Source organism: Rattus norvegicus, chromosome 3 (assembly GCF_021556685.1).
Source record: "Rattus norvegicus strain SHRSP/BbbUtx chromosome 3, alternate assembly SHRSP_T2T, whole genome shotgun sequence".
NCBI classification, from domain to species: domain Eukaryota; kingdom Metazoa; phylum Chordata; class Mammalia; order Rodentia; family Muridae; genus Rattus; species Rattus norvegicus.
This window is the reverse complement of record NC_141536.1, coordinates 23,903,953-23,919,465: the sequence shown is the minus strand read 5'-3', so window position 1 is coordinate 23,919,465 and position 15,513 is coordinate 23,903,953. Positions and strand designations below refer to the sequence as shown.

The following is a 15,513-nucleotide window of genomic DNA, read 5'->3' as shown; positions in this document are numbered from 1 at the left end:
CTTTATAAGTATACACATACCCAATGCCTTCACAATTTGTGAGTGTGCATAGAGCTGGTATCAGAAGCATCTGCAACTTTGTACAGAACACCACCAAAGGCAAAAAACTTTTAGAGCCACTTTACAAGTCAATGTGGCAGTTAAAAAATTGGAATTAATCTACCGCAAGATTTAGATATACCGCTCCTAGGCATATACCCAAGAAATGCACCCCCATAGTAAGAAGGACTCTTGTTCAACTTTTTCATAGCACCTTTTGTTTATAATAGTCAGGGGCTGGCTATCCTTATGATTATCTGGATTCCTTGACGTTTTTATGTCCCTCTGTGTGGTTTTGATTTTACTATTTTGGGTAGTTTCTTCGTCCTTTAACTAATTTGGATAAGGTTCTCTTCTATCTTCATGATCTCCTCAAGGGAATAACTCTTTAATCTTTCATAGAGTTTTTGCTCTTTTTATTTGCTTGATTTCAGCTTTCTGTTTGGTGTTTGTTTGTAAGCAAGTAGTACCATGAACTTTCCTCAGCGCAGCTTTCATTGTGTCTCATGAGTTTAGATATATTGTGTATGAATCATTTATTTCTTAAAGTCTTTCATTTCTTTACTTTTTTACTGACAAATTTTTCATTAAATAGAGAGTTCAGTTTCCAAACATTTGTAAGTTTTCTGTTGTTTCTGTTGTTAAAATATCCAGCTTTAATCATGGTGATATGATAGGATTCAAGGTTCTATTTCATTTTCGTATATATGTTAAGAAATGCTTTCTGTCTGAATATGACTAAATCCACTGGAAATACAGGACCTAATTTTGTGTTTGAAATTTAGTCTCACTTTATATCTTGGTTTCAAGAAGTATGCAAATTTGTAGAAAGAAAAGTCAACTTCCTTTGAAAATCCATGGATGGAAATAAAGTATTACAAAAATTAGTGTGAATAGAAACATGTAATTATATTATCTATAAACTATCATCTGAATATTATCTAGCATTTAAATTTCTTCAACATATCTAACATTCATTCGCTATATCACTGTTCCTCTCCACTCATTCATCTGTCTATACTCTATCATTGATGTTTGCTTATTTATCTATCCTTATACTATTTATCTTCAATCAATCCATCATCTATAGATCCATAATCTATCCATCCATCCATCTATCATCTATTTTATAATACATTTTTATTTATTTAATATATCTACCTTATTTTTTCTATATATTATCTATCAACTACATTTCTATCATCAATTTCTCATCTATCACCTCTATATAATCTATGATTATCTTTGTATTTGCCTATTTATCAAATATTATGAATATATAATATTTCAACCTATCTGTTTATCACCTGTCTTTTCATATTATCAATTTTCAGCATAAATTATTGAAAAAGCCTTGAAATAAGGAACATAAAATTACATTAGATTTATTTATTTATATTTGAAATTCATAGATTAAAGCATGCAGGGTGTAGATACTAGAAAAAGACAGTAAAGGAGCTGTGAAATAATAAGAGAACTAAGGAAAGAAAGAATGAAGGCAGAAATGGGGAGGAAGGAGAAGGAAACTGAGAGTAGGGAAAGATAGGGACGAAGATCAATAAAAAACAGGTGTGAGTTGACTTCCCAGCAGTCAAAAATGGAGTTTCAAAGTTTTATTTATGTCTTCAAGCTGCACTAGAGAAAACACTATTTTCTCAGAATGATCTTTCTTCTTTAAAGATCTTTCTTCTTTAAATATCTTAAAATACTGTTTTTAACCTGTCTATAGAAATATTTTGTATATATTATGTTTTTGTAATAGCTAACAAAATTTTGATTTTTACTTTCAACCCCAATAAAAGACATATAAATCCAGTCAGAGATTAGCATGTTTTCTCTAGTAATGTTTAATTAATATAACATAATAAAAATTAATTTCTATTTTAACAAACCCAAATTTGAAACAGGAAAATGTATTTATAACAATGGAATAAATTCAATAGTTAATGTATACAAGATATGTGAAGAAAATACTTTTCTTAGATATACTAAGAAAATTTAAATACTTCTTAGGTTTGTTTTTCAATTTAATGTTTTAATTCTTTAATGAGAAAACTCCCAGAAGTATAAACAACCTCATAGTAGCTATTTTCTCTTCTTTCTAAGCATATTGTAGTCATGTCTAATAGAATGTATCTCTACAAAAGGGAAGAACAAATAACTTTTGTTAATATGCTTAATGCATAACACACACATACATGCATATACATATATATACATAAATATATATATAACCAGAAAACTTGACAACTAATTCCATCCAAAATCATCTATACAGATAGTAAAGCTTTCACAATGTCTTGATTTCTGTTTGTATTTCAATGTGGATATATGGATCCAGACATATTGTGCTTAATAACAAACAGATCAATGACCTAATTGGTGAAACATCTCTCTCATGTTTGAAATACACACACACACACACACACACACACACACACACACACACACACACACGTAGTTATAGTTTAGACTACTAATGTGTAACTTGAGATAGAGTAGGAGTCTGAGAGTCTGAGAGTGACCCTGATCTGTGAAACTGTGACTTTTGTATAGTAATCTAAGCTCATATCATAGATTTTAATGGTATCATACAAGTATCTTAGGTATGCTGCGTAAGCTGGTATAAAAACGTTATATATAACTTGTTATTAAGGGTTAGGACAGCCACAATATGGCACATTCATTTTTAATTTTTGACGCATAATGATAGATTTATTTGAACTAATTTCAACATTTCTTTCAGAGAAAATATGTGACATAATAACTAATAAAGACCTAGTCTTATTCGTATATAACTTTCTACACTCTCATTAATTCAAGTATGATCTTTTATACCTTTTATAAATTACTCTGTACTTCAGTTTAACAACAAAAAACACATTTCTAGCATATAGAAGATATTTAAAAATGAGTGTTTAACCATAATAATCAGTACAGACATGATTTTACTCAAAACATCCTTGATGACGCAAATGGAGTAATGAGGGAAATTAAGGTGTGAGAAGGGATCCATGATGTAATCTTCACAGGAATTAGCATCAATACCTGGGACTAAAGAGAGAGTGACCTGGTGATGTAATGTTGTAGGATGACAAAGGACTGAATTTAGTCTCCAAATCCCTCAAATTTAGGACACTTTTTCTTTTTCTTATGGCATCCCAACATAAAGGTTCATTGAACGTTTATAGAATCCAATTATTGACACGCGTAGAAATCAGCATTTTATGCATATTGGGAAGCAGTTCCAAGCCTTTGTCCATGAGGTGATCTGGAGAATTCAGTTAATCCCTGCACTTGGGGCACAGTGTGATTATAGTGAAGGTGAAGTGGGAAGTATATGGGAGCTCAACTATCAAATGCTTATTAAATTATGAATTTTAATCATAATTATGCCTAATACCAGGCCTTATTTTTAGGAGTTATATAAAAATCTTATGAAGTAGAACAATATTGTATATTTATGTAGTTGTATATTTTAGAAATATCTTACACTGGCTCTCTAGGAGACTTTACTTACTGAATTTTATATTCCCTTTTTAATGTATGTTACATAAATTTTGTTTTCTTCTATTTACATTTCATAGTTTCCTAATATAATGTGAATAGGCTATTAATAAATATGATAGTACCAAAATATCATCACCAATATATTTACTGTACATATGCATTAGAAGAAAGATGTATTTTAGTTACTTAGGGCTTCCTGATAAAGAAACTTTGAGTAAGAATAAAGATGGAAACTCCTGAATCATTTCTCTTAAAATTATTTTCTTCTATTACAGAAATGTTAAAAAATAACATTTTAACATTTACATCTTCATTTCTTTGTATCATACTCTACAATTACATATTCTTCATAATTATTTGGGTTACAAAAATCAGGCTTGTTACTGGTAGTAATTCTCAGCTAATTTCTGACAACTTTATGTTGTGAGTATTCAGTGTTACTAGTATATCATTTCATGGCTTTACCACTTTTCTTAACAAGGTTTAATATCATTGTGGGTTTTTTATTGTTGTTGTTTGTTTATTTGCTTTGTTTTAGTTTTTATCATATGCATATATCCCAAATGTCTCATTCAGGTCAGTACAATGATTAAACTTATTTTATAGAATGTTCTATAAGAAATAAAACACCACTTCTTAGTAACAATATGTATAGATTTCAGCCATGCATACCAAGATCAATTTTTGTTTCCTTGTTTCCACATGTCTTCACCTTGATATGTGTCCACCCTCTGTGATCATTAGTGAAGTTGTAGTATACAGTGACACTTGTGCCTACGCTCAGAAATCCAACAATTGAAGGCCCAGCACTTCAAGGTTTACCACACAACCCAATTGCTCATGTTGTTTCAAACTTAGTCAAAGGCATTGTGTCATTCCATAAATCGAAACCACCACTGAATACTCACATATCCACCTAGAATCTTTTCCTTTCAATTTTACAGTGTTCTAATTTTAATCCTCTCCTTATTTTAACCACTCAAAAAGACTTTGATCATTTATATTTTTTCTAATCTTTTATTTTTACTCTAACAATTAGAAATGAGTCAATTTTTTCTGCCATCAGTGTATATTCATGGTACTGGTTACATAAGGATATTTTCACAGATACACTGATACATGTTGTATTTTGAGCATATTGAATTTAAATTTCACTCCATTTGCTTTTGTTATACAACCTCCTCCAATTCATCACCTTTGTTTCTTTAAGTATTTTAAGTTCTATAATAATGTCATGTCTATATACTTGATAAGAGGTATTTTATTAAATATATAGCCATGAATGTGTGAATATATATAATACTTTATCAGGTTATCATTTAAAATTATTTTAGTAACAAAAGTTCTTATTAAGCTAAGTTTAAAATTCAAAAAGAAAAATTAGTTTGTGAAGGAAACTGTATTACAGGTACCTTATATAAATGGATCTATGTCAAGAAGTAAAAGGAATGCCTGTCTTCTCTATGCTGGTGACCATAAAGCAAAGTCAACATGACATACCCTGTTTGGGGAGGAAAACTGACTATTCCTTGAAATTTACAAAAAGTAGATATCCATTAGCTTCCTTGCATGTTTTGAAGTTCATTTTGAAAAGAGAATATTTTTATTATTTATGTTATTATTTTTATGTGCATTAGCACATGCACATACACATGTGAGAAAGAGTAGGTACCTACAGAAGCAAGAGGCAATGTATAGCCCTGGATCTAGATTTCCAGGTAGATAGGAGCCACATGGTGTGGGTGGTAACTGAGCAACTATTATAGATATTAAAACTAGTGAATAGCTGCATAGCAAAGAAATTTCCTTGCAAACAATTAATTATATTTTGCTTCAATTTATATTTTGTTATGATAAAATCAAATGAAATAATCCTTTTATTAGAGTGACAACTCAATGCTTAGAATGTCTCAGTGAACACTGTTTATGAATTCATAGAAAGGTAAATATATGGATGTAGTTTGTGTTGATATTATTTTATCTAATACTTGTGGTTCATAATAGGTTATACCTTAGAAGATAATGTGAGGAAAGTAAGAGCAGAATTTGGTGATCCATGTAGAGGTCAGTGTTTGGAGACAGTTACAGAGAATCTGGAATTTTCTAGAATTATCGAAACTGTCCAAAGTCTCAGATCCTTTACTAGACATGAAGGTTTTTTTTGACATGGAATAGCAAAGAAAAATAGGGTTTTTTTGGATTTGAGAATCCTATATTTGTGTCGTAACATACATATCAGATTCTGCAATGAATTAAATGATAAATAATATCATACACTTAGGCATTTGAGCACTTGGTTCCTAGTTGGTAGCATTCTTTATGGAGATTTTGGAGATTGACTTTGCTGAAGAAGTCATATCTCTGGGGTCGGCTTTGAGAGCAAATAGCTTCACTGTAGCTTTCACTCTCTCTGCTTCATGTTTCTGTTGTCATGACTGCTGTTTTCCTCTGCTCATGATGATGGACACATACTTCTGGAACCATAAGCCAATATAAATTATCTTTCTTTCAAGTTGCCTTTCATTGTGGTGGTGTATCACAGTGCAGAAAGTCAATTAATACAGAGATTGGTACCAGACAATGGATCTTTTATGTAAAGATTCTGGCAGTGGTATTTTATAGAATGATGTGGAAGATTTTGAAACTTTAAACTGTTAAAGGGATTGGATATTGTATGTAAAAATCAAAAGACCCAATGTAATACGGGTCTGAAGATAGGGATGCTGAGAGCAGGGAAGACGACAGAAGACCAGACTGAGAGGGTTCAGAGTGAAACAATTTTAGTAACCAGTATAGGGAATTGTGATTTCAGGAAAAAGGAAAACAATACAAAATAAGCAAGCAAACAAACAAAAATGCCACAAAGACTGGCTGCCTTCTGATCTTTTCCTAAGAACTTACCCAAGACATAATTAAAGTAATGAATTTTTTGGCAGAGCAAATTTCCAGACAATAGAATGGTAAACCTGCTATCTGCTGGCACTGTTATTACTGACAGTTTATACGTGTATGACATGAGAGAGCAATTGGGAAGAAATAAATACAGAATACACAATGAGGGGAAAAGAACAGTAGGAAGAATAATGACATGTGTGGTCCAAAATAAGGATTATAACCTTTTATGAGATTATCACCACTTATGTCAAGTAAACTGCTGTGTATTTAAAGTTCTCAGAGAACAAGACACAATCCAGGTCATATGTAACTTTTCTTTTTTTAGACAGTAAATATGTATTCATTTTTCTTTTTTTAATTTACTTTTTTAAAATCTTTTTTCTTTCTTCTCTTTTTTAATTGGATTTTTTTATTTACATTTCAAATGTTACTCCCTTTCCGGGACAGAAGTCCTATATTTCATCTCCCTCCCCTTCTTCTAGAAGTGTGTTCCTCTCCCCATCCACCCCCCCTTCCCCAGACATTCCCCTACACTGAGAGTCCAACCTTGCTAAGATCAAGGACTTCTCCTTTCATTGGTGCCAAACAAGGCCTTCCTCTGCTACATATGGAGTTGAAGCCATGGGTCAGTCCATGTATATATAGTCTTTGGTTAGTGGTTTAGTCCCTGGGAGCTCTGGTTGGTTGGCGTTATTGTTCTTATGTGGTTGCAAGCCTCTTCAGCTCTTTCCATCCTTTCTCTAATTCCTCCAACAGGGGTTCTGTTCTCAGTATTACCTATAGCATTTGCCTCTGTATTTGACATGCTCTGGCCATGTCTCTTAGGAGAGAATTATATCCGGTTCCTGTCAGCATGCACTTCTTAGCTTCATCAATCTTATCTAGTATTGGTGACTATATATATATATATATATATATATATATATATATATATATATATATATAGGCCACATGAGGGCCAGGCTCTGAATGGCCATTCCTTCTGTCACTGCTCCAAACTCTGCCACCATATCCCCTCCTATGAATATTTTTGTTCCCCCATTTTAAGAAGGAGTGAAGCATCTGCATTTTGGTCATCTTTCTTCTTGAGCTTCATGTGATCTCTGCATTGTATCTTGGGTAATTTGTGCTGTCAGGCTTTTAAAAGGGAATTTTATGAGTTTAGTGATCCTAAGAAAACAATTTAATTAAAAAGTTGCTCCTACTATGATTTGAAGGTGCTAGGGTCCATCCCAAGAAGATAGACAATCTTGACAATGTCAGCCATATGGTCAGCTGGATTTACAAGCCTGATGGATACATGTTTTCAGAAAATCTGGTAAGACAAGGCAAGAAAACTTCTGTTTGAAGATTTTGAAAGTGAACTCTGGATTGCAGTGAAGACTCCGAGTAGCTAGAGATGACAGAGTCATGAGATATCTACTCAGAAATGATTCATTTAAGAAGTAGACTCAGCCTAATAGAGAGATGTATATAAAAAGATCAAGGAGGGATGGGCCGATCTAAGCCCTTTAAAATTGGAAAAGGAGCTACAGGATTTTGTTTTGCCCTGGTGAATCCGAGTCTACTTTTAGGGGATTTACCCACTATAAACCCACTTTACCCATTGGAAATGGTAATATATACTCTGTGCCACTGTATGTTGGAGGTCCGAAATTTGCATTTTGATTTTACAGGGGTTATAATTAGGAGATTGTCTTGGGTCTTAGAAGACATTTTTGACATTTGAATAATCTTGTAACTGTTAAAAACATTAAGGACATCAGAAGTTGGACTCAATATATTTTGCTTTGTGATGAAGCTCGGGGCATAATGGAACCAAGGAGTAAATTTTGGCAGTTTGGATGAGAGATGTAGGTCAATATAGTTGAACACTTGGTCCTTGTTGTTAATATTGCTTTGGGAGGCTTAGGAATCACAGCATATGCTGGAAAGAGTATGTAACTAAGTGTGAGCCTTGAGAGTAGCTTGCTTCAACTTATTTCCTGTCTTTGCTTTATGCTGTAGTAAAAGATGCAGTATCTCAGATTCCTGCTCCTGCTGATACACCTGCCAATTTCTCCCATGCTTCTACCCTACCTCGATGGAATCTTCATGCTCAGCATGCATATGACAAAACAAACCCTAAATAGTTTTCATTGACTTTGGTCATGATGTTTTATCATGGCAACAGAAAAATAACTACTATAGATATCAAACTACCTGCTTGGGCCTATATTTCTTCTGTGTTTAGGAATTTTGCAGCTGAAATCAGTGAGAAGAGAATACTTTAAAATAAGAATCAGAAACATGATACAGGAGAGATAAAAAAGGAAGGATGGTGGAGAGGGGCAGAGATATTACATATCCTCCAGGAAAAAAATGGTAACCTAGGTAGAGAGAATGCACTTCTTGGGTGCTGTAAAACTCAAGCAAAACAGAATATTGTAATATGAAGCATCTTACCTTCTTTAAATACTGGAAATTACAAATTTGTACTGCTTTTCTATATGGACTCAAATAGAGCTCTCTGCATTTCAAGTCACTAAGGCATAATAATTCTAAATGTATATTAATATTTATTTAATGCCCTTCACTGAACTATGAATCTTTAAGGAGGAATATTTGAAGGAAATATTTTTTGTCAATAGGGAACCAGGCTGTAATGCTTGATAAGAATGATCCTTTGAAGTAGAAGCTTAGAGTAGATGGGAATGTTTCACACTGGTGGGTGAGTTATTTAGGTGTTAATATAGGAGAATTTAGGAAGGTGAAATTTCTCTATCACTTTGCACCCATGGAGCATCAGCCAATTTCATAGTCAGCTTTTCTTTGGCTTTCTATCTCCTTATCAAACAGACTATAGCTCAAAGCATAGATAGAAGAAGGAAGAGCAACAATGATTTTCACAAGAAAATCTCAAGCTTTTCTGCTTACGGCCACACACACTTTCACTATTCTTTGGAAAGAAAGCTAAAGAATCATAATCATTGCATATCAGAACAACAACAAAACAAGCATGTCTGGTAACATTGCATCAATACAACACTTATCTTCTTAGCAGAATAAAGTGAAGCCCAGTTGAGGAACAGAGGCCAAAAGAAGGATCAAGGCCTTATCATAGAAGTCACTTTCATATATCATACTATCTCTTTATAAATTATCTTACCTATTTTATAATCATTTTCATATGAAATAAAATAGCATCATTTATAAGGTTGGAAAAATATCTCATAACGTCATTTAAATGTTTGTTTTTTCCTCTTCCTAGATGTGTGCCACCACTACTGTGTGAATTCCGAATCGTGTAGCATTGGGAACGATGGAAGTGTTGAATGTGTCTGCCCAACACGTTATGAAGGACCAAAATGTGAGATTGACAAATGTGTACGGTGCCACGGGGGCCACTGTATCATAAATCAAGACAATGAGGATATATTTTGCAAGTAAGTATGCATCCGACTTGCTTTATAAAGCATTTATATGCCAAAGACTCCTGCTTTAAGAAATAAACTATGAAGTCATTTTAAATTTTTAAAAAATTCTGAATGTCCAACAGTTCAGTTTTAAAGATAGAGATGGTGTTCACCTTTCCTCACTCTTATTTTGAAATTTGAAGTGTATAAACATCAATGTTATTAAATTATTCCAGTTATAAAATAAGCCAAGATGTAAGAAATAACAGAAATATATTAAGAAATATATGCGTAGAACTAAGGATAGGAGTTGTTTACAAAGGGTTTAATTCATAGTAATGGAAAAGAAGAAGAGGGAATGATAAAGAGGGGAAATAAGAAAAGCGTTGGTTGTAGGAGACATGAAAGAGATAAAAACTGAAAGGTAATGGTAATACTAAGTACATAAGTATCTGTGGTGATAGATCATGAGTACAAGATCATCTTGGTGAGGAAAACTCAGTGATATTGCTGGCCAAGTAGCCCTAGAACCACTTGTATCCTCATGTGTTATTTATTTTAGATTTTAGGTTTTGAGTTTTTATGTTTTTACCATTTTATTTTGACAGTAAAATATTTTAGTACTTAGTAGCTCACACCAGTAAGTGTTATATTTAATAGAGATAGCCAGGAAGAATAGATGAAATTGTCAGCAAATCTGATCAAATGTGGTCAATCCCCATACTAATACATTAGAAGAAGAAAACCAGCTCCCAAATTCTACTATCTTCTGATATCCATACCCAGAGTCTCTTGAATGCTTGGATGACAGAAATAGCCATATGGAATGTTGAATATAAGCATTTGGTTATTTCTCATTGATAGTCACAATGAGTAGATCAAAATTGTCCTTGTTTTCTTATGAAATGTCTTTCATTTTGAGATATAACTTTATTTTATTGCTGTTCATTGATCCTTTTTGGTAGAAGCAATTTAAACCTTCAGTGGATATAAACATTAAGATTTTTCTTTTCCTAATATTACTTTGGCAATTGCAATCTAAAACAAGCATATGGAATGATGGTTCTTGGAAGTGAATATGTCCAAATTCTACTCTTTTCTTTTAAATGGAATTTTATGCTCACAGCTATGGAAAATGTTTCAGGATATATCAAGTGGAATATCCAAAGAATAGCAAGCATGAGTATAACACTCCTGTGTAACTATCCACAAATGCATATAAACATACATGCAACAGTGTATGAAGCATACCACAGATTTTCTGAAAATTTGCTTATTCATTATGTTTGCAATGTTCTGCCTGAATGCATGCCTGCAAGCCAGACTAGGGCACCAGATTTCCTAATACATGTTTATGAGGCACCATGTGGTTGCTGGGAATAGACCTCAGGACCTGTGGAAAAGCATCCAGTGCTCTTACTCTGTGATCCATCTCTTGTCTTTAAGATGAAGTGAATGGGAGCAGAACTTAGGAGTTAATGCTAAAGCTATTGTTTGTATCATGAAACCAGCTCTCCTCCTGAAGTGAGGAGTCAGTCTCCACACCAGACAGAGTACTTTGAACAATCCTCTAAAAGAAGTGCGTGTAAAAAACTGGATTCTGTCACCTACTTTACTTGGAAATGTTATGAATGAGAGAGAGAGAGAGAGAGAGAGAGAGAGAGAGAGAGAGAGAGAGAGAGAGAGCCATAAAGTGTCTCTGCCAGTGAGAGTCCTAGGAGGTGGCAGATGAGTTATGTCACTCTGGCAAACAAGGTCCAATAAAATTTTATTACAGGCAACATTGACAAGTTTTATGCATTTACTCAGTTTTATTTATTCTCACTTTAGAATTTACTGTAAATGTGTTTTGTATTGTCCTATGAACAGCATATATTAAACCTAGCAATTTGTATAATTTGAAAGCATACTATTTTTAAGTAAAGTAATTAAAATGTGAATATTTGTAAATAAATACATAAAATAAAAAATAAACATTCACATGTATCTCTTAAGCCTCATATGAATAAAAAGATAACAATTTCCAATTATGAAAGAACCTTATTTTAGTCTGTGAAGAGACCTGGAATTTTTTGTTTGTTTGTGTGTTTGCTTGTTTGTTTGTTTTAAACAAAATAAGTAAAAGCAAATGCAATCACATTTGACATTGAGCAGTACTAACCAACAGCAGGAGAAGAGCCCTAAGAGAAATCTTACAAATTCAGGAGTTATAGAATAATACCAAACTGGAAACTATGATATATACACAGTAGACCTTGGCTATACCCATGCAGACTCTTGATTGCTGCATTAGTCTATACGAGTTTGTATGAGCTTTGCTCACTTGACTTAGAGAGCCTTGTTCTCTTAGTGTCCCCTATGGCTCTTATAATATTTCTACCCAATACCTTTACATGGTTCTCTGAGCTCTGAGGAGATATATTTCACTTAAAGCTATGTCTTAATTCCTTATAATGTGTGGCTGTTTGTCTCTGTATTTGTTTTCATGTTCTGAAAGAGAAAGAGGCTCTGAGTATAGGCACTGATCCACAAGTAAAGCAGAATATATTTAGGAGTCATATTTTATCACCAATTTAAATTTATTATTTTAGAGTTTCTTTATTTGTTTGTTTAGAGACAGGATTTCTTTGTAGCCTTGGCTCCCCTGAAAATTGCTCTGAATAACAGGCTGTCATGGACTCACAAAGACCTGCCTGCTCCAGCCTCCCAAGACATCAAGACCTAGCTCACTTTTAAATTTGGGTTTATATACTTATTTATTTTGTCAGCAGTAGTTTATTTTAACCTAGGGTTTCTGAGTTAGTCCCTGGTTCCTGTTCACTTATGCCATACAGGGTACAATCACATGGTATCAACCTTAAGTCAAATAAGACATTGTTGGTTACTCCTCCCACAAGATTTGTGCTGCCATTGCCTTAGTATATTTTGCTGGCATGACATCTTGCATATCAAAGTTTTCGTTGCTGTGTTCACATTTATGTTTCTACTTTGTTAGCCTGCAGTATACCTTCCTATACCAAAGACATAAGACTATAGCTGTGGAGGTTCTATGTAGGCAACAGCTCAACTTCTCCATGTTTGATGAAATAAATGGGTGCTATTTTTAACAGTGTGGAATTGCTGTCAGTTTGTTAGAGCAATCTATTGCCTTGGACACAGCCTAAAATGTTTGAAGATTTCTTTGGGACCTCCTTGTCCACCAATTCAGTTGAATGTAAGCCAGTGTCAGTTGTGGAAGCTTTCTTTGGTGATAAAAGATGGCAGGTATGGATACTTTATCCTTCATTATTTGGAGGATTCATGAGGATCAACTTTATATACTAAAAAATTTCATTGCACTGGGTTGCTCTCCTCATGTTCTCTGTTCCTTATTGAAACAGGCTATATAATATTTTTAATGAATCTTTTCACTTACACTGAGAACAGAGTTATGAACTGAGTCACCAGCTCAGTTTACTCAGAAAGTACTCATCCAGCTTGCTCACACCATTTAAATAATTTCATGAAAGAAAGAGAGGACAGGATGTAGGACCCCTCTCATAAACTCCGACATAAAGGCAAATCTCTCTCTCTCTCTCTCTCTCTCTCTCTCTCTCTCTCTCTCTCTCTCTCTCTCTCACACACACACACACACACACACACACACACACATTTATAACTGGAAAAGGCTATTATACTTATATTTCAAATGATTTTTTCTGGAAATATACAAGAAGGAATAGATATGAATAGAAAACTATTGGTAACAATGGATATCCAGTCTAATTTTATAACTAGATGCCTGGTAGTAATTTTTTTAATCAATGGTCTACATGACACTTGAGTAGAGAAAAGTGGAATGTTTTCACTCTTCTCAAGTTTGCAGTGGGATTTCTGATGACTTTTATCTTAAAATTACAGTGAAACTTAGATTGATGTCAGGATGTTTTGTAGGTAAAAAGAAATTCTAAACCCATATTACAAAAGAATAAAAATATTCACTTTTGTATAAAATTCAAATAATCATGTGTATTTGAAATCCTAATATTTATCCTACCAACTATCTACAGACTCAATTATGAAAATGATCATTACTACATATTATTGCTACATATTTTTCTTTTGGAGATAGATGTAAATATTATTGAAGAGAAACTTGTACCTTTAAAATGAAGAGCTGAAGGAGGATTTCTTTGATAATAACATTCCTAAGAATTCTTTGTATTTACTAGGTAACTTGCAATTTATTTTGGGATTCTTTAAATCATAGTCTGTAGACTTGTATTTATTATATGTACTTTTATTGAAGATAGCATACAATAAAATGAAACATGTTCTTCTTAAGGCATTAAATGGTATTTGTTCTACATTTAAAAATACTTGTAAGTTCAATTTCAAATAAAATGTAATAGAAAATGACAAAAATTCTCATAGCTATTGAAAGCAAGAATTTTAAAAATTAATTTGCAGTTTCATCATTTAGATATTAAAGTTTGGTATATAATTATTTAAGTAAAATTCTTCCATGTATAGTGAGTTAACTTTTTCTCTTTGACATTATTCCTTTAAGTACTAGAATCCTAATATTTTATGTATTAGTTTTCAATAAATCGTGGAAAGAAAATGAAGTGTTCTTACCACACTTAACATATCAGAAAAACAGTACTTGTCAATTGTGTATTTCACCCACTTTGTATGTGTATTGTAGATACAATGTTCATGTCACCTGTAGAGGAAACTATACTCTATTATATCAGAATTTGAGATCACCCTCACCTGTCCCATGATGGGCTCTGGGTTTATATAGCACCATTTTACAACTTACATATAATCCATTCACCTTGTCTACTTATTATGATATTTTTAGAAAATGTTATTTATATATAATTCTGATTTAAACACTGACCAGAATGTATTCAGCAAGTGGGTTACCAGCAGCCAGATGAGCATGCCTGTAATAATGTAATTATAAGCACCAGGGTTGCTAACCTATCATTTTCAGGAACCTCTATGTCAACAGGAAATGCCCTAAAAGAGATGTCATATAATTATTATATATCTTGAAGAATATAAAATATCCTGTTAATGATAATTCAGCCTAACTTTATTTTCAAGGTTCTGTCTAGCGTTAGAAACAGGTATTCTGCAAAAGTCATTCACCATGGAAAGTTAGAATGGTCAGTTCTGCAGCATGGCTTCATTACCAAGGTTGTGTCTGGACTTAAGAAACAACTGATTTTGTAACCATTTGATTACAAAAACCAGTGTGAAGTTACAATCCACTTTGAAGCAGCATGGGTACAACTTCCTCACAGCTCTCCAGGAAGGAGATCGGATTCCCTAGTGACATTGAACATGGTTACATTCTTCTCCATTTCTTCAGTTGTGTTCTAGGACCAATATAGTTGTTTGTTTAAAACATAAGAAAATATTTTTGAACAACATTCCTGTCAAATAAGATGCTGTTTATTATCATCCATAACATGTAATGTTACTATAATTGGATGCTCAGTTGTAGTTTTCAATTGTAGAAAGTCAATCCCCTTGATTCTGTATAACTTACACATTTTTATTTTTAGATTTTCACTGATTGGCTCTATTTTGACAGTAAAAACTTTGAAGTCATAGTAGCTCAAATCTGTAAGTTCTGCATTTAATAGGGCAAAGGAGGGAGACTTAATATGAAATACTTGGT

The 15,513-nt window shown here is 33.0% G+C and overlaps 1 protein-coding gene across 2 annotated transcripts in view; it reads left to right on the top strand.

Annotated features, from left to right (window-relative positions):
- Positions 1-15,513, top strand: part of Lrp1b (LDL receptor related protein 1B) — a 2,085,328-nt gene that overhangs the window by 2,033,876 nt on the left and 35,939 nt on the right. For both annotated transcript variants that reach the window (XM_087654909.1, XM_087654910.1), the window contains exon 85: positions 9,695-9,869. In XM_087654909.1, coding sequence (XP_087511035.1) covers positions 9,695-9,869 — 175 coding nt within the window. The remainder of the gene's footprint in view (positions 1-9,694; positions 9,870-15,513) is intronic.